Genomic DNA, 27,442 nt, shown 5'->3' on the forward strand with positions numbered 1-27,442 from the left:
GATGACGCGCCTGCACCGGAAGTGGCGAGCGGGGCCGCGCAGGGCATTCTGGGACCGAAGAGGACGCCCTGGCTTCAGCTGCCCACACCTGAGATGGCAGCACTGAACAAGAAATTTTCAAGGTAAGCTTCTAAAAGGTAAGTGAAACCTGGGACGGTTCAGAGGCTATCATTGCTGCAATGCACTAGCCCTGACTGTCCCGGGGGTATTGTTTTGAGGCCGAAACTCCGCTTTAAAGTCTTGTGTGTTTTTTGTTTTCTAAAACACAAACACGGTATACTTATCTGCGCTGTGCAGTTGGTTTTGCACAGAGCAGCCCAGATCCTCCTCTTCTCGGGTCCCTTACCAGCACTTTCAGCCCCTCCCTCCTGCCAAGTGCCCCCACAGTAAGCAGCTAGCTATGGGGGCAATCGAGCCGAGCCACTGCTCTATGTGCCCATTCAGACACTGAGCCGTGGCTCAGCTCCACCGCCTCTCTCTCTCCTCATTGTCTCAGTGACTTTGATGGCGCCCACTGCTGTCTCCGCCAATGAGGAGGGAAGAGTCCCCAGACTTCGTGGCTCTCGTGCAACATTGCTGGATCGAGATGGAGCTCACGTAAGTATTGGGGGGGGGGGGCTGCTGCACACAGAATTTTTTTGTTATCTTCATGCATAGAATTTATTAAAGGAGAAGTCCAGCCGAACACTAAAAATTGCAACATCTACAGACATCCACAATCTAACACTAACCTATCTATCCCTGTAAAGAAGAAATCAGTATACATACCTTTTCTCTGAGCTTTTCTCCGAGCTGTCAGCCGCAGCTTTGCTATGGAGGCGGATGTAGAGGAGACGGTCAACAACGGAAGCCCCATAGTAACACTATGGGTGATGTCCCTTCCTATTCATTTCGCAGTCGTCGGTTATATCCTCTGCAGAGCTTCCGCCGCTGGAGACCGGACCGGAGCGGCTTCAAATAAGCTATGTATACTGATTTTTTTCTTTACAGGGCTAGATAGATTAGTGCTAGATCGTGGATGTCTATAGATGTAGCGATTTTAGTGTTAGGCTGCTTCTGCTTTTTGAACCCCTTTAGGTGAATGAGTTTTTAACTTATTAGCTGCCTATAATTCCCTGAGCTCAGACTTGGAGCTATTAAAAGCCACTTGGATATGCTGCTTGCATATGTACTGACAGGGAACATGCTGACAGGAGGAAAGAGCAAAGTGAGCTGTGGGATGAGCTCATCACCCTGTTTCTTCTCCACTGTCCAATCTCAGTATGGGGTAGGAGATAAGAATGCATTTATTTTCCCTTTAGCAGCATGTCTATATAAATCTCAGGACTGCATGGAAAGGAATAAAAATCCTTGGACAGGAATAGCAGTTCCCACATATGTATTTTAGCTGTGCATTTAACAGTTTGCCTGGAGTTGAGCTTTAACAGAATGAACTTGAGAGTTTTTCAATGGGAAGATCCGCAAGAATAAACCAATTTCTGTTTGTTGGGGACTGCGTAAGTACAGCAGTTACTAAACACATCGCCAGATGCTCATGCTCCCAGTAAGGAAGTTCAATTAGTTCTTATAATTGTGTTGCTCATTTCGTGATGCTCTGATCATCTGGAAGGGTAATCTTTGCTGTGCAGCGTGCCCATCGTCTTTAAAGGCCCTTCTTCTGTATGATAGATGACTGGCAACAGATTTCCATCTCTCCTGCAGTTCTGTCCAATTAACTTTTATCCCTCTCTTTGCAGAAGTGGCAGCGAGAAATAATGGAATTCATGAATTATATCTACCTAGCGCTCTATAATTTAGAATGAACACATGGTGAAGTAGAGTAAAATCTGTTTCTCGGATAAACTTGTGTATCGGCACTCCTTGGGCCTTTTTTTGTACTGAAAACGTGTTCTTATCCGTGTATCTCAGACAGGCAATGCAATTAAAGTAGTTTATGAAGCTGGGGAACGCCCTATGAGTTCTAAATCATGGAAGTATCCCATCTGTCAGGTCACCGTCAGTTTTTCTGTTGTGTAATAATGCATTTTGGGGTATAAAAATATGCATCTAGCATGCAGGGAGGAGCTTCCATACTCCTCTTATGGAGTCCCCCTGATGGTGTTCCTGGCTCCTCCTGCTTTGAGTACCCCCCTTATAAGCTGCTTGCTTGGGTGGGTATTCATGCATGTTAGCTAATCCATAGACACAGAAAGCAAGGCTTGGCACTCCCTCATCATAGGATTTGATTGACAGCAGCATGAGCCAATTGCTTTCGCTGCAATCAGTCTGCCCTGTGAGCAGAGGGAGAGAGTCACTGCACTTGTGCACAGTGCTGTATTAAGATCAGGCTCAGGCAAGTATGAGGGGTGGCCGGGGGGGATGCTGCATGCAGAAGGTTTTTTTAACCTTAATACATAGAATGCATTTAAGTGGTTGTAAACCCTATGTTCCATAAATGTGAAAAACGACCTTAGCAGTACCATAATGTAACAGATCGCATCATTTTTATCTTTCTATATCACTCCAATTTTTTATATTTGCCTGCAGAAGCTGTCCCTTTCCGTAGGCGTGTTGGCAGCCTGGAACTCAGGAGGCAGAGTGTTGACGTCGCCTGACTCCCCTCCTAGCTCTACACGCCCTGAAGTATCTACAGTGCTCGGGATATTAGTGCATGCGGTGGGTGTACTAGTACGCGCACATCACATGCAATACTTGCCCATGTAAAAGCTGAGGTGCAGAATAGCCAATCCAGGGGCAGCAGGAGGAGTTGGAGGCAGAGAGATCTGTGAATACGGCGGCGTGAGACACTTTCCTTCGTGCATGAATCTTATAGGGTAAGCTGTCAATCGCAGGAGAGGGGCGTGGCGACACCTATTTTTTATGGGTGATGGATTTTTTTTCACTGAGAGAAATGGAGGAGTAATGCAGAAGCATGCCTGCTCATTTCCCTGCCAGACTTGGGACAGAATAATTGTCCTGCTTTGCAGATTAAGGTAGTGTGTTCATTGTAATTTTGAATTTTTTTGATTTTCAACCACTTTAAGGTGAAAAAACAAAAATCTTACGGCGTTGGTACCAATTTATGGTCAACATAGAATGCATAAATACACCCCTTACAACCTGAAAAAAAAATTGGCATAAGCAGTGCTTTAGGAAAACCCTGTAAAATAAGGGTTTACACCTTTTGGCCTCGTATCCAATTTATTCCTGTATAGACCTGTACCTTGTAGTTTAAGCATTGTGTGTGACTATATATACACCATGCAATATCATGCCTGTGAAGGTACATTGTATTTCATTTGGAAAGATTCACAGAACAGAATCCCTTACGGAAGCTGCCAGCTGCCCAGGATGTGGAGGCTGCCAGTGGAACTGAAATGGTTTTGATTTGTTATTCATCCAAGAGATGGACAAAACTTCTAAATGGTACACGTTTAATAAATAAAAATATCTCAATACTTATCCACAACTCTGCTGATTAACGTGATAAACATTATTAAGCTTTTCATTATAATGTTTAAAAGAGTTTTAAACCTGAGGAGAGAAATCCTTACATTGAGCGATTACCATAGAAGTCCGGTGTACATTACCCAAATCAGCTTAAATTCTGAATACTCAGATCTGAACGTTGAGGATCCAGATCACTTAGGAGACAACTTTAATGGCTTTTCATTGTTCATATAGCTTGAAAGGTGCAGACACTGTACTACATCTTTTCTGTCCTATATTATCATATTGGTGTTAATAACGGTGGCTATGAGCAGTTATGTTCACATATGGGCGTAGCGGATCGCGGGCAGAATCACTACGATTCTGCCCGCGATCCGGAAATCATTGCAAATCGCGGGATGCCTGTGCGTTGCCCATGATTTGCAATGGCACCCCCAAACGCTGTGCGATGTTGCCGCGATTTCCGCCTGCCGAATCGTGGTAACATTGCGCAAACAAAATCACGTGACGCATGACGCCCTAAAGAAGCTCTTGTACCTTTTTTGGGCGTCATGCGCCCCGCGATTTTGTTTGCGCAATGTTACCGCGATTCGGCAGGCAGAAATTGCGGCAACATCGCACAGCGTTTGGGGTGCCATTGCAAATCACGTGCAATGCACAGCCTTCCTGCGATTTGCAATGATTTCCGGATCATGGGCAGAATTGCGGTGATTCTGCCCGCGATCTGCTACATCCACATGTGAACGTAGCCTAAGAGAATGGTGAGATGTGAACGTAGCCTAAGAGAATGGTGAGATGTGCAGGCAAGAAAATATTTTTTTGCCACAACTTTATAAATAAACATAAACTTTTGAGTAGTTTTGTTTGAATTATTTTCATGAATAGAAAGGTAGAAAAATAAAAAAGTCACCTGAAGATACCTTAAAACAGTGGTGATCAGTGTAAACATTTTAGTGGACCTCAAGTGCGGTCTGACATTGCCAGAGGGCCACGCAATAGCAGTGTTTTTAAATCTGTGATGTGCAGTGTATCAAGTTAACCAGGCCCATTCAAAATTGATGAGCGATAATGTCCTAAAAAGTTCACTCCTGCTGCATTTTTTGGTGAAGAAAAAGGAGTAAAACCAGTCCTGTCATCGGTAGCATTAATGTCAGTGACCACAGCATTAGTGTCAGTGACCACAAAAAATAACCCCTGTATTAGTGTCAGTGACTGCAAAAAACCCTTTCAGCATTTTCGTTCCCGACTGCAAAAGTAACCCCAGCATTGGTGTCTGTAGTCACAGTAATAACCCCAATTATAGTCAGTGCATTCAATAATCATCCCCATCACTACTGTAGCACACATTATAATGGCTTCTAACATTAAAGTCAGTAGTTGCAATAATAATAATAACCCCCCCTGTGTTGGTGTCATTTCCAGTATTCTAACCCCCCTCCCGCTTTCACTGGTGGTTCCCACTTGCATTGCTGGTCAGGGGCAGTGCTGTCAAACCCCCTCTCCCTTCCATCTTGCATTGTTAGAACTCCTTGTCGACGGTGCTACAGGGAGGTGAATGTCATTTAGTTTATGGATGTGCTAATCTTGACACCCTATTTTATATAACTTTTAACGCTAGGATTTTGCAAGCAAATATGTCACATTAACGCAAAGTCTGAGTTTTCATTCTTCACGTAATCTACAACTTTTCGTGAGCAAATTTGGGACCTGCACAAATAGTGAGTTGTATGACTGACATGTTCGAGAATCGTTTGGATGGAATCCTTTGGCGTTGCCTTTAGCGGTACCGTACCTGACTTTAAACATGACAAACCAGCTCAGCTGCCACTATAAAGATGTAAAGCTTGTTTTGTTGATTAACAGGGTTTTTATTAAAGAGGATTACAGGAGGGAAATAAATATGACTATGCAGTGAATTGTCATGGCCACATTGTGGCTTGAAAGGATTTAGCTGGTGAAGCAGGATATCCATTGAAGGGGTCAGCTGGGGATCGTATTGGATGAAGTTATTTATCATTATCCATGTGGAGGAGATAAAGTTGACCTCTAATCCGATATATAGAACACATTTTCTCTTTCGTTCATTGACGGACACAGCTCCTGATGGACACGGCTCCTGATCTTCCTAACCATTGGGTTATACTGCCACCTACCGGAGTAGGACACTAGGCAGAAAAAGAATCTGGCTACGCCTATGGACAGTCCCAGAGGGTATACTCCCTCTCTGCTATAGGTACTCCATTTTTTTCTGCCTAGTCAGTAGTAATGACCTAGTTCCTTGCTGGAATCTCTGATCCTGGCAATTTTTTTTCTTTTTAGATATAAATATTTTTCTTCTGGTTTTTCCTGTGAGATCTACAATCAGCTGCCGGACTGGGCGACAGGCTGGATAATCTGGATCCAGTGGTCACCCCAGTCTGGCCAGCGTAAACAGACCTCAGCTCCGCGCTAGGTCAGCCGCAACCTAGCACCACTGGACAGGGGGTGGCCTGCAAGTTAAACGCCTCACGAGGTCGTATACGACTGGGTCTCGGCCCTAGTCGCAGCATTCCTCCTGGTCTACAGCCCCCCCCCCCCCCATTTAGTTGGCGAGAGGTTCTGTCTGGAGCAGTGCCCACCTGGTTCCTGGTATGGTGAGTAGCTGTCACCCCCTTTCCCCCTGGAGGGTTTTGGGGTGGACGTGGGTCCCTCCTTGGCACGGTCAGACCCCCAGGTTCCCCTCCTTCCCTTCAGGCACCTCCCCTTTCATCTGTCCCCCATCCACATATTTTGGGGCTGTGTAGGTGGTCTGATCCACCTCCTGGGGTGGAGGCAGGGTGCTTTGCTGATGATGGGGACCAGGGGGGTTGCACTGCCGGTGACTGGACAATCGGCTGTGTGGGAGCGAGTTGTACCTGGTTGGGGCTCCTTCCAGGGCCCCCCATCCTGCCTGGGCCTGTCCTTGTAGCCTCGGGATACTTCCTGGTGCCACAGGGGGCTGCCATTTTGCTGTAGCCTGTGTTTCTATACATGGCGGCTATGTTTGGGTAGTCCAGCGGCCATTTTGCGATCATTTGCCATTGAAAATAGCAGTGGTCATGACAGTGGAACCCTGTGGGCGGCAATTTAGGTGGTGTGAGCCCCTCCTCATCCCCTGGTGCTGACTCCTGGGATCTTTCCACTTCCTAAACGCCACACCAGATTATCCTGGTGGCTGCAGGTGCCTGTTTCTGCTGGGTGGTACCCGGAATGCTCTGATAGTGAGGATGATTCCTCCACATCTGCAACCGCGCATTAAAAGGCGCTAGGTGGAAGCACTGATTGTATCTGTGCGTGAGACCTTGAATATGGAAGTTGCAGCTGCGACAGAGGCGCAGGTTTCCTTTTGGCACTTACAAGCCATCCAGAGCGGCAAAGGTGTTTCCTTTTCCCGCCTTTTGACAAAATTGTCGCTAAAGAATGGGGATGACCAAAGCGTCCCCTTGGGGTCCTGAGTCCCTTATTAAGAAGTGGACTGTTTCCCCGGTGGTGGACCCTCTGGTTTCCAGATCGAAAAAGGCAACCATGATTCCGGTTGAAGAACCCTGGCCTTTAAGGATTTGGCTGACAGGAAGACGGAGGCCCACAATATGTACACTCTAGCTGGTTCGATACTGAGGCTGGTATTCACCATTGTTGCGAACTCTGACTGAGTGGGCTTGGCTTTTACGCCATGACCTGGAGGGAGAACAGCTCCCCCCTGCCTTTGCTGAGCTATCGGACCAGCTGGTCCAGGGGCTGCAGTTTCTCTGTGATGCCTCTTTGGATGTGGCTCGGCTCTCTGTTTCGGCAGTGGTCCTTGGGCATGTCTTTTGGCTCAAATGCTGATCTGGGGACCAGACTTCTAAAATAGCCTTAACTGATCTTCCCTTTCAAGAGCTTGCCTGTCTGGAGCTACCCAGGATGACATAATTAAAGGTTTCACTCTTGTCCCCTTGCACGGTCCTTTTTAAGGGGTGATTGACCCGTTCAGACTTCGGAACGTTTTCAGGGTTTTTACTAAAACCTGTTTACGGTTCCCAAGAAGGAAGGCAAGGTGCGTCCAGTCCTGGACCTCAAGGCACTGGGCTGCTTTCTACGGATGCGGAAGTTCAGAATGGAGTCCATTCGCACAGGGGTGGCATCCCTGCATCTGGGATTTTCTTGCCTCTATCAACATCAAAGATGCTTACTTTCACATTCCAATATGTGCCGGTGACCAGTGCTTCCTCCGCTTTGCCGCGGGAGGGGAGCATTATCAGTTTGTGGCATTGCCCTTTGGTCTCGCCTATGCACCTTAGGTCTTCACAAAAGTGTTAGCCCCAGTGCTACTTTTGTTACTCCAATGGGCGATAGCGGTACTGGGCTACTTAGACAACCTCCTTCAGTGAGCGAAGTTTCCTACTGCTCTGATGGACAATCTGCGAATCACCATATGAATTCTGCAGGCGTTTGGCTGGATTCAGAATTTTCAGAAGTCTGCTCTGTTTCCGTCCACAAAGCTGGACTATCTGGGTCTGACTCTGGACCAAGCCTTGACCAGAGTGCTCCTTCCTCTGGACAAACTCCAGAAATTGCAGGCTGTAATTAGTCTCCTGCTGTCCAGCAGATGGTCATCCCTCCGGACTTGCATGCAGGTGCTGGGCCTTATGGTGTCTACCTTCGAGGTAGTTTTGTTTGCACAGTTCCATACGAGGTCCCTGCAAAGGGAGATTCTGGCCAAATGGAACACGACTCTGCAGTCTCTGGACAATCGGATCTGGCTGAGCCGGGGAATGAAGGAGTCCCTGATATAGCGGCTTTGTTCTCTTACGCTTCGTCTGGGAAAATCCTTCCTCCCCTTGTATTGGACAGTGATCACCACGGAAGCCAGCCTGTCTGGCTGGGGAGGCATCCTCGGCAAACATTCTTCTCAGGGGATCTGGACACTGGAAGTTTCCAGACTACCGATCAAAGTATTGGTATTTTAAGCGACCACACTGTGTCTGGACCATTGGACTGATTGTCTTCAGGGATGTCCAGTGCGCATTCAATCGGATAATGCCACGGTCTTGGCTTATGTCAATCACCAGGGGGGCACAAGAAGAGTCCATTCGGCTCTGGTGGTAGCCGACATTCTAAGGTGTGCAGAACAGTTTGTTCCAGCCTTCTCTGCCGTACGCATTCCCAGGGTGGAAAACTGGCAGGCAGATTACCTCAGTCACCAGTCATTGGACCAAGGGAAGTGGTCCCTTCACCCGGAGGTGTTTTATCGGTTGTGTCTCCGGTGGGGCAACCCGGAGGTTGATCCGTTGGCGTCTCAGCTCAACTGAAAGGTGCAGAAGTTTTATGCCTTCCCTCTTCTCAAGCTTCTGCCAAGACTTCTATGCAGGATCGAGGCAGAAGGGATTCCGGTTATCTTAGTGGCTCTGGACTTGCCTCGCCTGGCTTGGTGCGCCGATCTAATGCGGTTGGTCGCCCATGTTCTTTGGAGGCTTCCTCTCAGGGAGGATCTGCTGTCCCAAGGACCAATACTCCATCCTGCTTTACAGTCGCTGGCTTTGATGGCTTGGCTGTTGAATGTCAGGTGCTGAAAGATGAGAGGTTTATCTAGGTTGGTGATCCCTAATCTGTTAAAAGCTTGGAAATCCTACTTCTAGGAAGATCTACCATCGTACGTGGAAGACCTCGCTCGTTCTAGGTGATTCGGATCTTGACCTTACTTCAACAGGGGGTTGAACAGAAATTGGCCTTGAATACCATAAGGGCCAGGTGTCGGCTTTGGCGGTCTTCTTCCAACGACCCTTGGCCATACACTCGCTGGTTCGTACCTTTCTTCAGGATGTCCAACATTTGACTCTTCCAGTGCGGTCTCCGTTGCTGCCTTGGGACCTCAATTTGGTTCTTTTGGTGCTCCAGAAGCCTCCTTTTGAGAATCTTGGGGAGATTCCCTTGCTTACGTTGTCTCTGAAGGTGGCTTTTTTGGTGGCTATCTCCTGTGCACGCAGGGTGTCAGAACTGGCGGTGTTATCATGTCGTTCACCTTACCTGGTGATTCACAGAGATAAGGTGGTTCTTTGCCCCTGTCCTTCGTTCCTCCTAAAGGTTGTCTCTGAATTTCATTTGAATGAAGACATTGTGTTGCCTTCCCTGTGTCCCAGGCCTAAACATCCAAAGGAAATTGCCTTGCCTGCCTTGGATGTGGTCTGGGCAATTAGGGTGTACTTGGCAGCTATGGAGTCTTTTAGAAAGTCCTACTCAGTATTTGTGCTTATGGATGGGCCTTGGAAAGGGTTGTCTGCTTCTTCTGCAACCATTTCCAGATGGATCAGACAGATGTTTATTCAGGCCTTTTCCATCAAGTGTCAGGTTCCTCCTTTCCCTGTCAAAGCGCACTCTTCTCAGGCGCTTAGTGCCTCCTGGGCCTTCCGTCATCAGGCGTCAGTGACGCAGATTTGGAAGGCGGCTACCTGGTCGTCGGTGCACACTTTCACAAACTTTCATAAAGTGGATATGTTGGCATCTGCGGATGCTTCTTTTGGCTGCAAGGTTTTGCAGGTTGCGGTTTAGAGGACCTGATCCACTTTGAGGGTGTATTGTTTTTTCAGGTGGGCTCCTGTTGTTTTGGTTGAGCTCCTGTTGCCTGGTTAGCTACTGTTTAGCCTGGGAATTTTTTGCTGTTCCCACCCCTCATGTTAATACTGCTTTGGGACATCCCAATGGTTATGAAGATCGGGAGCTGTGTCCGTCAGTGAACGAAAAAGAAAATGGGATTTTTGACTTACCGTAAAATCCGTTACTGATGTTTGACGGACACAGCACCCACCCCTCTGTGGAGTTGTAATTCTTCTGACACTGCTTGTAACTAAACGGAATACCTATAGCAGAGAGAGGGAGTATACCCCCTGGGACTTCCCATAGGCATATCCAGATTCTTTTTCTGCCTAGTGTCCTACTCCTGTAGGGGGCAGAATAACCCAATGGTTATGAAGATCAGGGGCTGTGTCCGTCAATGAACATCAGAGAAATGGATTTTACGGTAAGTCGAAAATCCCATTATTTAAAAGAGAAGTGTGGGAATTTAAAATAAACATTCATACTCCCCTAGGGAAAAGAAGAACCGGTGCCCTGCTGCCTTTAAGACCAAGAACCGAGCGATCAAAGACCACTGATCGCTCGTTTTACGGTCTTCAGTGAGTCAAAGCTGCATCTTCTCTCTGCTTTGCCCCTCTCACAGGAGCCCTGGGGCAGGAATTAGTTGGCTCAGTCTCACTAAGAGGCTAAGCCCGCTGGCCGGTCAGGTATCTGGGTGAATCCTGCCATTGAAGTCAGGATCGCTCCAGAGCGCCTGGACCAGCTGAGTGACATCAACCGACAGTGGAATTTACAGGTAGTATGCTGGAAGTACATAAATCTATCTTAATCTCAGCCTCTTTCCATCCCTGGCATAGCAGCACTCAGGCTAGGAGAGGAAGGGGCTGCACTTGGAGCGATTTGTCATTGGGTCAAATTGCACGATAAGTCACATCCTATTGCTAGCAATGGCAGTGTTCAAATGGATGCAACGCTGACTTTGTGGTTCTGCATCGATTTGAAAAAGTAGTACATGCACTACTTTTGGTGATTTTGGGTGTGACTTCAATAGACATCTGTGCATGGACAGATGATGCAGTTGCAATTACAGGTGGTTAAAGGCAGTTGCAGCTGGGAATGTGACCATACCATGTGCCATTCAATTTTGGAAGAGCACCTTGTAAGGAGATGGCCAAAGTCTCTCCAACCCCCCCCCCCCCCATTTCAAGGTGCCTTGTCCCCATAATAAGAGGATGTTAAGTTGGTAAGGCCCATCCCATATCCTGTCCCCAAAAAGGTTATGAAGGCCTGTTGCGGGTTCCATTCCCCCCCCCCCCCCCTCAGGGGAATGAGTATGGTGTACATGAATGGTGGATGTACTGGGGACTCGCATGGATGACCCGGTCAAACCTGAAAAGGCTGCACTCAGGTTGAAAATAAGTGAACCTGAAGTTTATCCTTACTGTTAAGCAGAGGATCTAATTAATAGATCGCCACCAGGAGGACAACCAGAATGGTCTAAGTCAGATAGTACAATATAATCATACTGCAGCAATTATGTTAAAATGTAACACCTTAAAATAAATCTGACTAAATTAAAAAGCATAATAACTGAAAATACAATACTCTCTGTTCAGCCTTGTCACTGTATTGTAGATTTTATTAAAAAAGTTTGTGTATAGCAGGAATTCATTGGCAAAACCATGTTCGTAATAATCTGTGCTTTGTGTTTCCAGAGTGGTCCAGCAGGAGACGGAAAGGGCAAAAAATAGAAAAAGTCCAATTAATGGATGCAGATCCCAACCAATTGATATCCTAGAGATGTTGAGCAAGGCTAAGAATGAATACGAAAAGGTGGGTTTGCCTTCCTGTAACTGTTCAGTCCTATTTGGAAAGACACTGAAGTGTAGCAGTGTTTTTAATAATTACATTTCTGCATGGGATCCTAGCTTAACGCCAGGCCCCGATACCCATTACAAAACTCGACAATCCCACAATTGTACTCATGCTTTACCAATGTAATGTGAAGGCCTGACTAAACAAATGTATTTAGTTTGTTTCCAGACAGACATACTCCTACATTACATAGTTGTTGGTAGATTGAACAATATTGTTAGGTGAATGATACACCATATTGGTAAAGTTTTCTTTCAGCTGCTTTTGTCACCAGTGTAAGTGAAATTATTGTGCATTTATTTGGAGAAACCGTTTGAGGGAAATGTCACGCAGTTATTTGGAGAGCTCAACGTGAGAATATTTTGGTGGAAAATCCAGGCAAATGCATCACCCAGTCTAAATATCTGTTCCCTGTCAGAATACATGCATTCCAGGCATACGTTCCTATATGCATACAGCCCTAAACGTGAGTACCACTCAATACGGTGTCCAGCTGCCACGTATTTCAGCCCCTCATAGATTTTTCACAGGCTACTGGCAGCAGGGCCAGATGTTGCATTTGTGCCTACTGGGCACACAAAAACGCTGGAATTTGGTCGCATAGGCTAAAAACCCAGTGTGCACAAGGCTTTAGAATATTGATTGGATGCTTTTGTTGAGGAAGGGGGATGTCTTTTCCAGGTGAAAAGGCCTCTGTATCTCTATATGCATCTTTTGACTCGCTTAATGTGAAAGTTCAAGCCAAATATTGTTGCCTTTGAGCAAACTTCATGCATGTCCTGAGTTCAGTCCTGTGCCTGCTCTTACACTGCAATCTACTTGTAATAATTAAACCACAGGCCAGCAATGGGAACTGCTTATTTAGCTGCTGTGTTCCAGATGGATCATAAAATAATCCTGATGAGCCGCCCACGCAAGATTGGCCCCGGTGTCAGCCTGGCATATCCACAAAGGCACCGAGAGATTTATTAAGGGCCCGATTGACTTAATGTAGACTTCTAAATACAGTTTAATCCTCCAAGTGCTTGCTGAATGCTGTCTCTATTAGAGTAGGATATGATTTTGAGACCTGGATGTAAGTATGTAGATGTGATAAGTGTCTTGCTGCTTCCATCTTTAAAGCTTTTCCATGCCCTTACTAAACTGTACATCAGTCTGTATCCAATGGCATAGTTGCCAGTTTTTTAAAGGGCACTTGGCAGATCCTCCATGTAGCGTCCTTTCTAGTGTTGGACAGTGTCAACAGCCAATTCCAGGGAGAAATCCAGGGCAAGTATGTTACTTAGCTGTCATAAAGCTGCCTAGATTTGCATGAACACCCCTTCCAGGGCCTGGGCAGTAGCAGAATTCACCACTGGATAGAACTTTTAACTGAGCCAGGTCGCTACCAGTATGTTTGGTTTTGGTGCGGGAGCTACAGTAACTGTTTTGACACCAGAATATTGGGCAACAAAGACAAATGAAAATAATGTGTGCACCTATGTCCCTGACCTACAAGCTATACTCAATACTTACTATAAGAATGTTGCACTTTAACAGTTGATTTTATCACCATGTCACATGTATTATACATGAACTCCACTCAGAATTGCAGATGCTCTAACCTCAGTTGGTGTAATAGGTCAGCTTGTTTGATGCAAAAACCTCTCCAGTAACATAGTACCAGCCTCAATGAACCCCAAAACTTAACCTAACTGTTAAAGCCGAACGACACTGCATCTGAGCCCCACCAAAAACACTATTTAATTCACTTTTAATATGCAAAGCAAACTCGCCCATCGATCCATGTCTCTGATTTATTTTGTTGAGAAATCACTGTGAAACATACCGCCTAGGTACCATGTGGTGCTTGGTCCACCCCTGCTTCCAGGTTGTGGCTTGCACTTGTTGAATAGTTGGAGCAGACCCAACACAGTAGGGCTTTTCCCTTGTTGCGTACATCCCCACAATCCGCTGGTATCCACTCTATCTGCAGTTATTATGACAATGACTATTTTATTTTAGTTTGTTTTTGATACTTGTGACCCACTTGTACACTTTTTTTTGCTCTTTCATTTGTAATTATACTTTTGCACTGTTGTGTGTTAAATGACTGAAAAACCCTAAGAAAAACATCTTTGTAAAAGAACCCCCCCCCCCCTTAGGATTTCCAGCAATGGCCATCTTGAGTAAGGGTGGATAATTCACATATAATGTACTTCCTGAAATCCATCTGCCATTAGTTCAGGCATGTGTGCATAACTAAGAAAACCCCTCCTCCCCTAAGTGAATTATTTAAGCATTTCCAAATTCTATATATACTCCTGGAGTAAAAAAAAATTGAATATGTTATTACTTATAGTATTAAGGTTTGAACAAACTCACAGATAAAGATTTAGCTACTCTGGATGGTCTGGGGAGGCCTGGCCTATAATTCTGCGCAGTACTCTGGACGGTGGTCTGAGGGGGCCTGTAATTCTCCACAGTGCTCTGGAGGGTGGTCTGAGGAGGCCTGTAATTGTAATGTACACCCTCACAGTGAGTGCTCTCTGCTCTGTACAGTTGTCGTTGGGAGTGAGACTCTCATCGGGAGGCCTTTAATGCACATTGCTGCTCTGGGCAGTCGTCTTTGGACTCTGAGGCCTGTAATGCTGGCTGCTGCACAGCCTGCTAACTGCTGCTGAGCAAAGCATGCTACGGACTCAAGTCGCTTGCTGGGAGCGGAAGCAGACAGAGCTCCTTGGAAACAGGACGTTCATGAGCGTAAACACCCTTGTCTCACTAAATAGCCTTGTTTGGTTAATGCCCCATCGAGGACTTTTATTACGACGAAACATATGTCGGGCGGAGGAAATAGCGGTGACATCGGCATCCCCGCCGGGGCTGTAGACAAGTGTATTAACAAACTGCCTGTCTTTACTGGAATCTTGTGAGTAACTTATTAAATAAACAATCGTTGATTTTATACAACATTGCGCAATTAAAGCTTGTCTCTTGTCATTTTACTTCACACTATCCGGTTCGAGTATCCAGCTGCAACTATAGGAGCCATTACCAAAGGATATTGCTATATAAACCTGGAGTGAGGGGGGAAACTCACTAAGGCATGGATAGACCTAATTGAGGTCTAATTTTCTGATAAGAGGCTAATCAATTCGGAATAAGGAATATATGTGCACTTGTGGACTATCATGTTTGGATTTGATTGATTTATTACTTGCAATATTTTTGCATGTGTGATATTGCAATTATAGAGTAATATCACTGATTAAGAATTTATGGCACAAAGCACGTTTTTATCAAATTCCTGTACTGTTCATTCTTTCTTTGGAATTTCACACAATTTATATTTGTGTAGATTGCAAACCGCACAAAATGTTCTGCTTTTTAAGACCGTTTTATGGTTAAGTTCATAGATGCCCCAACTAGAAATGATGCTCTGCTGGACCTGTTCATCTCAGACCATGCAGAGCTTATTGGCAATGTTCATATACTGAACAAAATGATAAATGCAACACTTGTTTTTGCCCCCATTTTTCATGAGCTGAACTCCAAAAGATGTAAGAAAACCAGAATTCATCTGTGAAGAGAACACCTCTCCAAAGTGACAGATGCCATCGAATGTGAGCATTTGCCCACTCAAGTCAGTTACGACGATGAACTGCAGTCAGGTTGAAACCCCGACAAGGATGACGAACATGTAGATGAGCTTCCCTGAGACCATTTTTGACCGTTTGTGCAGAAATTCTTTAGTTATGCAAACCGATTGTTGCAGCAGCTGTCTGGGTGGCTGGTCCCAGACGATCTTGGAGGTGAAGATTCTGGATGTGGAGGTCCTGGGCTGGCGTGGTTAAACGTGGTCTGCGGTTGTGAGGCCGGTTGGATGTACTGCCAAATTCTCTGAAACTCATTTGGAGACTGCTTATGGTAGAGAAATGAACATTCTATTCACGGCCAACAGCTCTGGTGGACATTCCTGTAGTCAGCATGCCAATTGCACGCTCCCTCAAAACTTGCGACATCTGTGGCATTGTGCTGTGTGATAAAACTGCACATTTTAGAGTGGCCTTTCATTGTGGCCAAATGAATATAGTGAAAAAACTATCAGCGCAAGACTAAGTGAAATTCAAATGTGTATAAAATGTGCTAGAATAAATCAATATATAAATCCGGCTGCATACACAAATTGTGTCCACACCTCACAACAAAAACATAAAAATCAAAAAACGTGCTGCGCCAGAAGTGCACAAAAATAATTAGTGATTACATGAATCAACAAGTGTTATCAACAAAATATGGTGTCCATCATATGTGCTCTGATGAAACATAAATGTTCATATAAAGTGCTCCAAAGTAATGATTAGTATATCCAGGTGATGACAGGACAGCCTCAATCCCTTGTGAATCAAGCAGGAACCACCAGTGTGTGAACTCCCTCCACCAGTAAGATTGGCCTCTCACCTTGATACCAGACACAAAAGGGCCAGCATGAGCATATCAGGGGATAAACAGACTATCACATGTGATAGTCTGTTTATCCCCTGATATGCTCATGCTGGCCCTTTTGGGTCTGGTATCAAGGTGAGAGGCCAATCTTACTGGTGGAGGGAGTTCACACACTGGTGGTTCCTGCTTGATTCACAAGGGATTGAGGCTGTCCTGTCATCACCTGGATATACTAATCATTACTTTGGAGCACTTTATATGAACATTTATGTTTCATCAGAGCACATATGATGGACACCATATTTTGTTGATAACACTTGTTGATTCATGTAATCACTAATTATTTTTGTGCACTTCTGGCGCAGCACGTTTTTTGATTTTCATTGTGGCCAGCCTAAGGCACACCTGTGCAATAATCATGTCTAATCAGCATCTTGATATGCCACACCTGTGAGGTGGATGGATTATCTCGGCAAAAGAGAAGTGCTCTCTAAGGCTTCTTTCACACGGCCGCTCCGTGTGAAAGGTCCGCTGCGGGACTTTTTTTTTTCCACGGAGCGGATGACATTTCTGTCATCCGCTCCGTGTGCCTGCATATCATCCCATCCGTTTGCGGATGATATGCGGACAAAATGTAAGTATATGGCACTGCGGATGTCAGCGGATGACACCGCAGACATCCGATTTTCCTTCCTTTCCGTTTTTTACACGGAAGAAAAAATAGGGTTCTGTTCCATTCGAAAAAAATGGAACAGAACTGAAAGGAGGAAAATCGGATGTCAGCGGATGGTATTCCGCTGACATCCGCAGTGCCATTCACTTACATTATGTCTGCAAATCATCCGCAAAAAAATAGGATGATTTGCGGACACACGGAGCGGCCGTGTGAAAGGACCCTTAGGCTCCATGTACACGGGATGCTGGAAATGGCCGTTTAGGGGCTGTTGGGCGTTTTTTTCAGAAGCCCCTGAACCCATCTACATTTTATCTTATCTGTCCATGTACACCAGGTCGTTTACAGTCATTTGCAGGCAGTTGCGTTCAGGGACTTTTTTTAGAACGCAATTATTTGCGTTCGAACGTGTGTTTCCCGGCGTTTCAAACGCACAAACGCGTCCGAACGCGTCCAAATGCCATGACCCGCGTTTAGCGTTCGCGTTTTTCCATATTAAAGGGGAATAATTTTTTTTGACCTCTAGGAACGGTTCTAAACACAAACGCCGCTAAACGCGGGTACAAACGCGACCGAACGGACGTTTCAAACGTCCTAAAAATTCCAGCATTCAAAAGGACTTTTAACAACGTCCCGTGTACATGGAGCCTTACACAGATTTAGACAGAATTGTGAACAATATTTGAGCGCAATAGGCCTTTTGTTTACATAGAAAAAGTCTTAGATCTTTGAGTTCAGCTCATGAAAAATGGGGGCAGAAACAAGTGTTGTGTTTTTTATAATTTTGTTCAGTGTATAAAAGAACATCTGGGTAGCGGTGACAATAACATGGTTTCAGTTTAACCACTTTACCACTAGAGCATTTTGCTGTCTTATGTCTGGGCCACTTTTTGCGATTCGGCACTGTGCGACCTTAACTGACAATTGCGCGGTCGTGCGAGGCCGTAACCCAAACAAAATTTACGTCCTTTTTTACCCACAAACAGAGCTTTCTTTTGGTGGTGTTTGATCACCTGTGCGATTTTTACTTTTTGCGCTATAAACAAAAAAAGTGCGTTTTATTTTTGAAAAAAATAACAATATTTTTAACATTTTTTTATATGAAATTCCCCCCAAAAAAGATGTAAAAACCAATTTTTTTAAAAAAAATTTTGGCCAATTCGTTTTCTGCTACCTATGTTTGGTAAAAAAAAAACGCAATAAGCGTATTTTGATTGGTTTGCGCAAAAGTTATTGCGTTTACTAACTAAGGGAAAGATTTCTGTCATTTTTGGTGTTTTTTTTTTTTTTTTTTAAGGAGTAATGGCGGCGATCTGCGATTTTTTTTTTTTTGCGGGACTGCGACATTGCGGCGGACAGATCGGACCCTTGACTGACATTTTTGACACTTTTGGGGGTACCAGTGACATTACTGCAGTAATCAGTGCTATATATATGCACTGTTACTGTAAAAATGACACTGGCAGGGAAGGGGTTAATTTTATTGGACAGGGAGGGGTTAATGTATGCCTGGTGCTTACTAACGTGTGGGGGGGGGGGGGGAGGTGACTGAGTGAGCCAGGGACAGATCGGATGTTCAGCTATGTTGAACACTCCGATCTGTCACTCCCTGTCACTTAGGAGATCCGCCCGCTCTGTTTACACAGGCGGGCGGATCTCCAAACTGGATTCCCCGACGATTGGGGCAGAGCAGCGGTGATCGCAGCCACTCCTCCCCTGGCCCGACTCCCGCTGTGAATGAAAACAGCGCGAGCGCGCCTCTGGCGGCGCGCGAGCGTCGCCTACAGGGGGAGGAGTCTAGCGACGTAGGTCTACGTCGCTAGACGATAACGAGCCACTGTGCCGCAGTAGCAGCACAGTGGCTAGTGGTAAAGAGGTTAATGTTAGCTGTAAGCAACAGACACATGCTGGAAATATAAAAACACTTTAAAGTGGTTGTAAAGCCTAGTTCTGACATCTAAACCTAAAAAAGGTTTAGATGTCAGACCCCCCCCCCCCCTTTTTACTTATCTGAACCCTCCTTCGATCCCGCGCTGTGAACGTCTGCACCTCTTCTCTCCCTTCGGGGTCTCGCTGGCTTGTGCCCCAGCAGCAAATGGCTCCCAGTGCTTTCAATCAAAACCAGTGACAAGGGAGTGAGGGATGGGGCAGAGTCCCACTGTTTGTCAATGGACACCGCAGCGGGGCTCGGGTGCGAAGATGCACGAGTGCCCCCATGGGGGCGCTGGACAGAGGGGAGGGGCCAGGAGTGCTGGCAGGGACCCTTTTTGTAGGTTCGTGGCCGTTCTGTGCAATTTCATTGCACAGAGCAGGTAAGAATAGACATGTTTGTTATTTTTAACATTAACAAAATGTACCTTTTTGCAATCACTTTAATAAAAGAGAACATTTTCCAAGGATTGAGGGCTGTTCTCCAAGGCTTAGACTGGGAGGGAATATTGGCGTTGATTCCCAGAAATGGGAATTCTTCAAAACGACTGCATGTGAACACTCTGCAAAATACACTATATCACCAAAAGTATTGGGACACCTGTCTTTACATGCACATGAACTTTAATGACATCCCAGTCTTAGTCCGTAGGATTCAATATTGAGTTGGCCCACTCTGTGCAGCTATAAAAGATTCAATTCTTCTGGGAATACTGTCCACAAGGTTTAGGAATGTGTCTATGGGAATGTTTAACCATTCTTCCAGAAGTGCATTTGTAAGATCAGGCATTGATGTTCAACAAGAAGTCCTGGCTTGCAGTCCTGCTCTAATTCATCCCAAAGGTGTTCTATCGGGTTACCAAGTAACTATAGACCTATTAGTTTAACTTCTATAGAAATTGGAGAGTTAAAAAAAAAAAAAAAAAACACATAGGTGAGTTCTTGCTAGGAAAAAATATGTATTTTGTTCATTGACGGACACAGCTCCTGATCTTCATAACCATTATTATACTGCCCCCTACAGGAGTAGAATACTTGGCAGAAAAATCAGTCCCAGGGGGTATACTCCCTCTCCCTGCTATAGGTACTCAGTTTTTTTCTGCCTAGTCAGGAGTAAGGACCTAGTTCATTGCTGGGATCTCTGGTCATGGCAATTTTTTTTTTTAGATAGAAATTTTTTACTTCTGTTTTTTTCCTGTAAGATCTACAATCAACTGCCAGATAATCTAGATCCAGTGGTCACCCCAGTCTGAGCTTATGCAGTCCTCAGCTCGGCGCTAGGTCGGCCGCGACCTATCCCCACTTGACGGGGGCTGGCCTGCAAGTTAAACGCCTCGCAAGGTCGCATACGACCGGGGTCTTGTCCCGAGTCTCAGCGCTCCTCCTGGCCGACAGCCCCCCGTTTTTAGATGGCGAAGGGTTCTGTCTGGTGCAGTGCCCACCTGGTTCCTGGTATGGTGAGTAGCTGACCCCCCCTCCCTCCCCCTGAAGGGTTTTGGGGTGGACATGGGCCCCTCCTTGGGACAGTTGGACCCCCGGGTTCCCATCAGGCACCCCCCTTTCATCTGTCCCCCATCCTACCCCCCACCCTCATCCACTTATGCTGGGGCTGTGTGGGTGGTCTGGTCCACGTCCTGGGGTGGGAGAAACCGCTATGCTCGCGATGGGTGGCCGTGGGGGTGCGCCACCAGCGACTGCTGTGCATGGGGGGTTGTACCTTGTGGGGTCTCCTACCAGATCCCTCCTGGGTCCCTGGAGGCCTTGTGGTGCTGTGCGGGGCTGGCATTTTGCTGTAGCCTGTGTTTCTATGCACGGCGGCCACCGTCACTGGGAATGAAAGACAGATACTTAATAGACACTGGAAATATGGTTTGGATTGCTTCAAATGGGACAGTGATATTTGTCAACCATGTATCTCAAGAAACATGTGAAGACTGCTTCACACAGTCAGACTAATGGCAGATGCTAATATCCGCTCAACCACCTGTCTTCCACACATCGTTGAACATGCTGATATACTCACCTGTTATCTACTGGGGTTGTGTGTTTACACTTATGATAATGTGTATTGTACTTCATAATGTGTATTGTACTTCAATGTCAGAGATTGACAGTCTGTCACTGGTGGTCCCTTTCTCTTTTCTGTGTATTAAGGTGTGCTGTGTATTCTGTTAAGCCTGTCTGTCCCATTGTTAATTGTAAATAAACTCCTATATTTCTGTCCAGATGGCTAGATAATTAGTTCAGGTTAATTCTATTTAGAGATCGACCGAGATCGGTTTTTCGTTGCCGATACCCATATTTCTGCCAATGCATATCAGTATTTTTTTTTTCCCTTCACAGGTACTCTTGTGGAGGGATCTGGGGGTCTAAAAGACCCCAAACCCCTCCTCTGCACTTAAACGCATTCAAAACGCCAAGTTTGGCGGTTTTGAATGCTGCCGTTTTTTTAAATCTGGCGCCAGTTTTTGCATGGAGACCCGATCAGAACCGAATGCGGCTTTGATCAGATCTTCGGCCGCCATGCAGGCTGGTTGCCTGGGTCTCCTGGTGGGACGGGAAACCCGGGCGAGCCGCGGAATGCGGCGGGAGGGGAAAGGATGTCCCCTCCCGCTCCTTGTAATGATAGCCGAGCGGCTTCTCAGCCACATCGGTTGTCATTACAAGACAGCCGACCCTCGGCTATGGACGCCGGTACCGGGGTGATGCCTCTAGTTGCAGGCATCACTCCGGTACAAGCACTTTCCTGAAAAATCGGCAGTATCGGTAACCTCCGGGGCCGATTCCGATATATCGGGGGGAAAGTGCATATCGGCCCTCGATATATTGGCTTTGCCGATAATCGGTCGATCCCTAATTCTATTTCTGTATACAATTTCATCTGCATATGATAATGTAATTAGGCAACCCCTGACCTGATGGGGTAATTTGATCGGGGGGGGGGGGGTGTCCATTCTGTATATAAATACTGTGTGACTGTTCAGTTAAGGAGAAGGTTACTTAACTTGTACAAGCTAAGTTGTCAGCTAGAGGAAGCGGTATACTGACTGAAGTCCACAAGCACAGTGTGGGTCGCGGTTCCGTTACATTGGTGACAAACAGTGGGATGATTCCTGCAGTCTGGGACATCCAAACCTCCACCGAGATCCAAGGTCCGGATAGCAGAAGAGGAAAGGTACAGATATCAGCCGCCATGGAAGAGGAATTTGAAAGGAGGTTGCGAGAGATGCACATACAGCACAGGGGACCAGTGTCAGAGCAGGTCCTGCTAGGATGGTATGATTCTGTGCTTTTGGATCTCTGGAAGGAAAAGCTGGCCCGTGAGCAGCGCCACCAGGGAAAAATCCTCCCCTCCATCCAGAAAAGGTACTGGTCGCGATATGGATTGCGGGAGCTGTTTTTGGGAGATACACTGCACATGGACCAGACATCTGAGTTAAGCAGGCTGGTCTGGGCAGAGATGCGGTTGTAAGAGAGCTATAGAGCAGTGTTAATTTTGGCAGCAAATTTCAATTTAGTTTTAGTCTTAGTCTTAGGACTAAAATGGCATTTTAGTCTTCTGAAAGTGTTTTTTAGTTTTAGTCGAATTTAGTCGACTAAAACTCCAGTACATTTTAGTCAACTAAAACGTCCTATATTTTAGTCGACTAAAACTCGTTTTAGTCATAATCTAATGGGTGTAGTTCAATTGTAATTTGTAATGCATTATTTAAGCATTTCTCTACAATTTCCAAACTCCTTATATACTACTGCTGGTCCTGGAGTGAAAAATCTAATATGTTATTATTTATGGTATTAAGCTTTGAGCATGCACCAGTGTTAATTTTGGCAGCAAATTTCAATTTAGTTTTAGTTATAGTCTTTTGACTAAAATGCCATTTTAGTTTTAGTCGTATTTTAGTCATCTGAATTGTTTTAGTTTTAGTCGTATTTTAGTCGACTAAAATTGTTAATTTAGTCGATGAAAACGTTTTAGTCAGTTTTAGTCGACGAAATTAACACTGCTATAGAGCCCTCCGGTGGCATGTATCCCAAACATGCCCTTGGATAGCAGATGACAGCCCAACGGAAGGCTTTGGCTACGGCGGCCAGGGACTGTTGTACGAGAAGCTGTCAGGGAACCCTAACTTCGAGCGCAATTTGGAGTGGCAGTTAGAGGAAATTATGGATTACAGAGAGAGGATTCTGAACATCTCAGAAGTGCTCCTGGCACTGGAAGATATGGAGCTTCTGGCCGTTTAAAAAAAAAATGGGAGCTGGAGATCGCCTACAGATGGTTGCTAGACTCTGCTCAGCACCAGGGCTGGGCTCCCCTAACCTGGGAATATCCAGAAGTACCAGCTGACTGTCTGGAAATTCTGGCTGAAGAGTAGGCAATGTGGCACAGTAATACTGTGCTTTGCTCACCTGCACCCACGGTTTGTGATGCGGAGGTCTTATGGCGGATGCAACAAGTGTTGACTCACCTTGATGAACCTGTTTCTGCACATGATGAGCTTGGATGGAGGAATGCATCTGTCCAGCAGCTGGATAAAGGTACGGGAGATGAAGCAGCTAGCTCATCTTCCCAGCTGCAGTTTAAAGGTATGGGAGAAGAGAAAGCCATCCTCATTCCCTAACCACGTATCACAGATTTAAGTGACTTTCCATCGGAGGATGTTATGGATAAGTCACCTGCCAAAGTATTGGCACTGAGCCCAAGGGCCACCAGCCCACGCCCTGGACTTTCAGCAATTCCAGAGACTGGGGATTTAATAGATTTTTCTGCTGAGGAAGAATAACCCAGTGAGCCTACAGCAGAAGAGCAGGCATCCAGGCCTAGTGCTGCTGACCTCTGCCTGCAACAATTGGTAACCCAGGAAGATGTGTGCAAGGCCACTGACTTGATGAGAGCTCCATGCGCCCTGCCAAGAAAAACTTACAAACTATGTGAAACTTTGTCAAGGAAGCTGCCATGATGGATTGACTATTTGGGACTTGTTACCTGACTAACTCAGGCACAGACTGATTTGAAGTCTGGTACCTGGTTAGTCTACCTTTTGGGGGGGAACATATGTGACAGTACTCACCGTCACTGGGAGTGAAAGACAGATACCTAATGGACACTGAGAATATGATTTGAATTGCTTCAAATGGGACAGTGATATATTTGTCAACCATGTATCTCAAGAAACATGTGATGACTGCTTCACACAGTCAGACTCATAGCAGATGCTGATATCGTCAGCTCAACCACCTGTCTTCCACACATCGTTGGATATGCTGATATACTCACCTGTTATCTACTGGGTTCTGTGTTTACACTTATGATGATGTGTATTGTACTTCAATGTCAGAGACGAACAGTCTGTCACTGGTGGTCCCTTCCTTGCTTACATTGTCTCAGAAGGTGGCTTTTTTGGTGGCTATTAACTCTGAGCGCAGGGTGTCGGAACTGGCGGCGTTATCCTGTCCACCTTACCTGGTGATTCATAGAGATAAGGTGGTTCTTCGCCCCCTTGTCCGTCGTTCCTCTCAAAGGTTGTCTCTGATTTTCATTTGAATGAAGACATTGTGTTGCCTTCCCTGTGTCCCAGGCCTAAACATCCAAAGGAAATTACCTTGCATGCCTTGGATGTAGTCCTGGAAATGAGGGTGTACTTGGCAGCTAAGGAGTCTTTTAGGAAGTCGGACTCACTATTTGTGCTCACGGATGGGCCTCGGAAAGGGTTTTCCACTTCCTCTGTGGCCATTTTTAGATGGATCAGACAGACAGTTATTCAGGCCTATTCAATCAAGGTTTGGGTTCCTCCTTTCACTGTCAAGGCGCACTCTACTTGGGCGCTTAGTGCCTCCTGGGCCTTCCGTCATCAGGCGTCAGTGACGCAGGTTTGCAAGGTGGCTACCTGGTCGTCGGTGCACACTTTCACAAAGTTTTATAAAAGTGGATGTTGGCATCTGTGGATGCTTCTTTTGGCCGCAAGGTTTTGCAGGCTGCCGTTTAGAGGACCTGATCCTCTTTGAGGGTGTATTTTTTTTTTTTCAGGTGGGCTCCTGTTGTTTTTGGTTGAGCTCCTGTTGCCTGGTTGGCTACTGTTTAGCCTTGGGAATTTTTTTGCTTTTCCCACCCCTCGTGTTTAACACTGCTTTGGGACGTCCCAATGGCTATGAAGATCAGGAGCTGTGTCCGTCGAGCTGTGTCCGTCAGTGAACGAAAGAGAAAATTGGCTTTTTGACTTACTGTAAAATCCATTTCTCTGATGTTCATTGACGGACACAGCACCCACCCCTGTGGAGTTGTAATTCTTCTGATACTGCTTGTAACTAAACTGATTACCTATAGCAGAGAGAGGGAGTTTACACCCTGGGACTGCCTATAGGCATAGCCAGATTCTTTTTCTGCCTAGTGTCCTTACTCATGTAGGGGAGTATAACCCAATGTTTATGAAGATCAGGAGCAGTGTCCAATAATAAACATCAGAGAAATGGATTTTACGGTAAGTCAAAAATCCCATTTTTAAGCAACAGCATGGATTCATGAAAGACAGTTGCCAGACAAATCAGATTTCTTTTTATGAGGTGGTAAGTAAAACCTTAGACGGAGTGGTTGTGGACATAGTATACTAGGATTTTGCAAAATCCTTTGACAGTTCCCTACACACGGCTAATGTGTAAGGTAAAGTCTACAGGCTTGGAAATATCAGTTTGTAAATGGATAGAAAACTGTCTAAAAGACAGAATTCAGAGAGTAGCGGTAATGATTCATACTCTGAATGGTCTCGGGTTATCCGTGGTGTACCCCAAGGTTCAGTGTTGGGACTCTTCCTTTTTAATTTTTTAAATGATATAGGTCCTGGGCTTAAAAGTACCATTTCAGACTTTGCAGATGACACCAAGCTATGCAGTGGAATAACGTCCTTACAGGATGTTCCCAACACTCAAGCCATTCTCCCTGCACTGTAATTGGGCAACTGTGTGGCAAGTTATTCACTTGGGGGCTAAGAATATGCATGAATCATACATGCTAAGGGGAGTACAACTGGTGGAATAAATGGTGGAGAAGGATCTGGATGTTCTGGTAGACCATAAGCTTAATAATGGCATGCAATGCCAAGCTGCAGTTTCCAAAGCAAGCAAAATCCTTTCTTGTATTAAAAGGTTTGGACAGCAGAGAGAGAGAGATCCTTTTACCCCTGTTCAAATTATTAATAAGACCTCATCTGGAATATGCAGTTCAGTTTTGGGCACAAATTTAAAAAAAGGATATTGGAATGAACTGGAGAAAGCGCAGAGAAGGACAATAAAACTGATAACATGGAGGAGCTCAACTACGAGGAAAGATTAGAGAAACTACATTTATTCTCTCTTGAGAAGAGAGATGGGGGGGGGGGGGGCTATGACAATCAACATGTATAAATACATAGGTGGTCCAAATAGTGAACTTGGTAATGAGGTATTCACTTTAAGGCAGAGTTGCACCCGCTTTTTTTGTGTTTATTAAAAGTCAGCAGCTACAAAAAGTGTTCTCCCTCCTCTCCCCGTGGTGCCGCCCTCTCTAGTGTGGGCATGCGCGAGTCTAGCTGCGTGTCCTGAGTGGACGAGCAATGTTCTGAGACCTGGGACGTGTCCCAGAAGATTGCTGGAAGGGAGGGGAAGCGGAGAACTTCCACTTGAGCCACCTAGGCAGCCCAAGCGGAAGAAGAAGCGCGTACCTGTCAAATCTAGGTACCCGTTCCCCACCAAAAAAAAATGACATGCCAAATGTCTAAGCATGTCTCCAGACCTAAACCCTATTGAGCATATATGGGGCATCCTCAAATGGAAGGTGGAGGAGCACTAGGTCTCAATCATCCACCAGCCCTGTTTGTCGTCATGGAGGAGTGGAAGAGGACTCCAGTGGCAACCTGTGAAGCTCTGGTGAACTCCATGTCCAAGAAGGTTCAGGCAGTGCTGGAAAATAATGGTGGCCTCAAAATATTAACACTGTGGGCCCAATTTGGACAGAAAATTTACACTGTTATGCAAGCTGTATACTCACTACTTTACATTGTAGCAAAGTGTCATTTCTTCAGTGTTGTCACATGAAAAGATATAATAAAATATTTACAAAAATTTAAGGGGTGTACTAACTTTTGTGAAACACTGTAACTGGACACTAACATTTTTAAGTTGATCCAAGAAATATCAGATTGTCTCTTGGGGGATCAAGAAGGAGTTTTCTCAGGTCGCCTTTCAGGACAGCAACTGGAGAGAGCGCAGCTCCACCCAATTCACAGGAAACACTGCAAGATAAAAACTCCTCCTCTTCCACCATGCCTCAGTCATTTGTGTTTCCTCCTCCATGGTGGAAGCATTGCAGGAGCTTGGTGAAAGGGCTGCGCTCTCTCCAGGGGGAGAGGAAAAGTTTGATGCCCATTTTTGTTGATGTATATCGAGGACCATCCCAGCTCCCCTCCCTGAGTACAAAGGGGGTACGCTCCGGAGCCACTGACCTCTCTCGCTCAGGGGAGCAGAGACCCTTTGGAAGATCCTTGTCCGGGTGTCGGGGGTCCGCCATTCGGC

The 27,442-nt window shown here is 45.7% G+C and overlaps 1 protein-coding gene across 1 annotated transcript in view; it reads left to right on the plus strand.

The window, feature by feature from the left end:
• DCP1A (decapping mRNA 1A) overlaps positions 1 to 27,442 on the plus strand; it is a 139,475-nt gene that overhangs the window by 51,348 nt on the left and 60,685 nt on the right. The window contains exon 5 of the mRNA XM_082266389.1: positions 11,715 to 11,832. Within this exon, the coding sequence (XP_082122515.1) occupies positions 11,715 to 11,832 (118 nt within the window). The remainder of the gene's footprint in view (positions 1 to 11,714; positions 11,833 to 27,442) is intronic.

The sequence above is a fragment of the Pelophylax lessonae genome (genome assembly GCF_965119305.1).
Source record: "Pelophylax lessonae genome assembly, chromosome: 8".
Classification (NCBI taxonomy): Eukaryota; Metazoa; Chordata; class Amphibia; order Anura; family Ranidae; genus Pelophylax; species Pelophylax lessonae.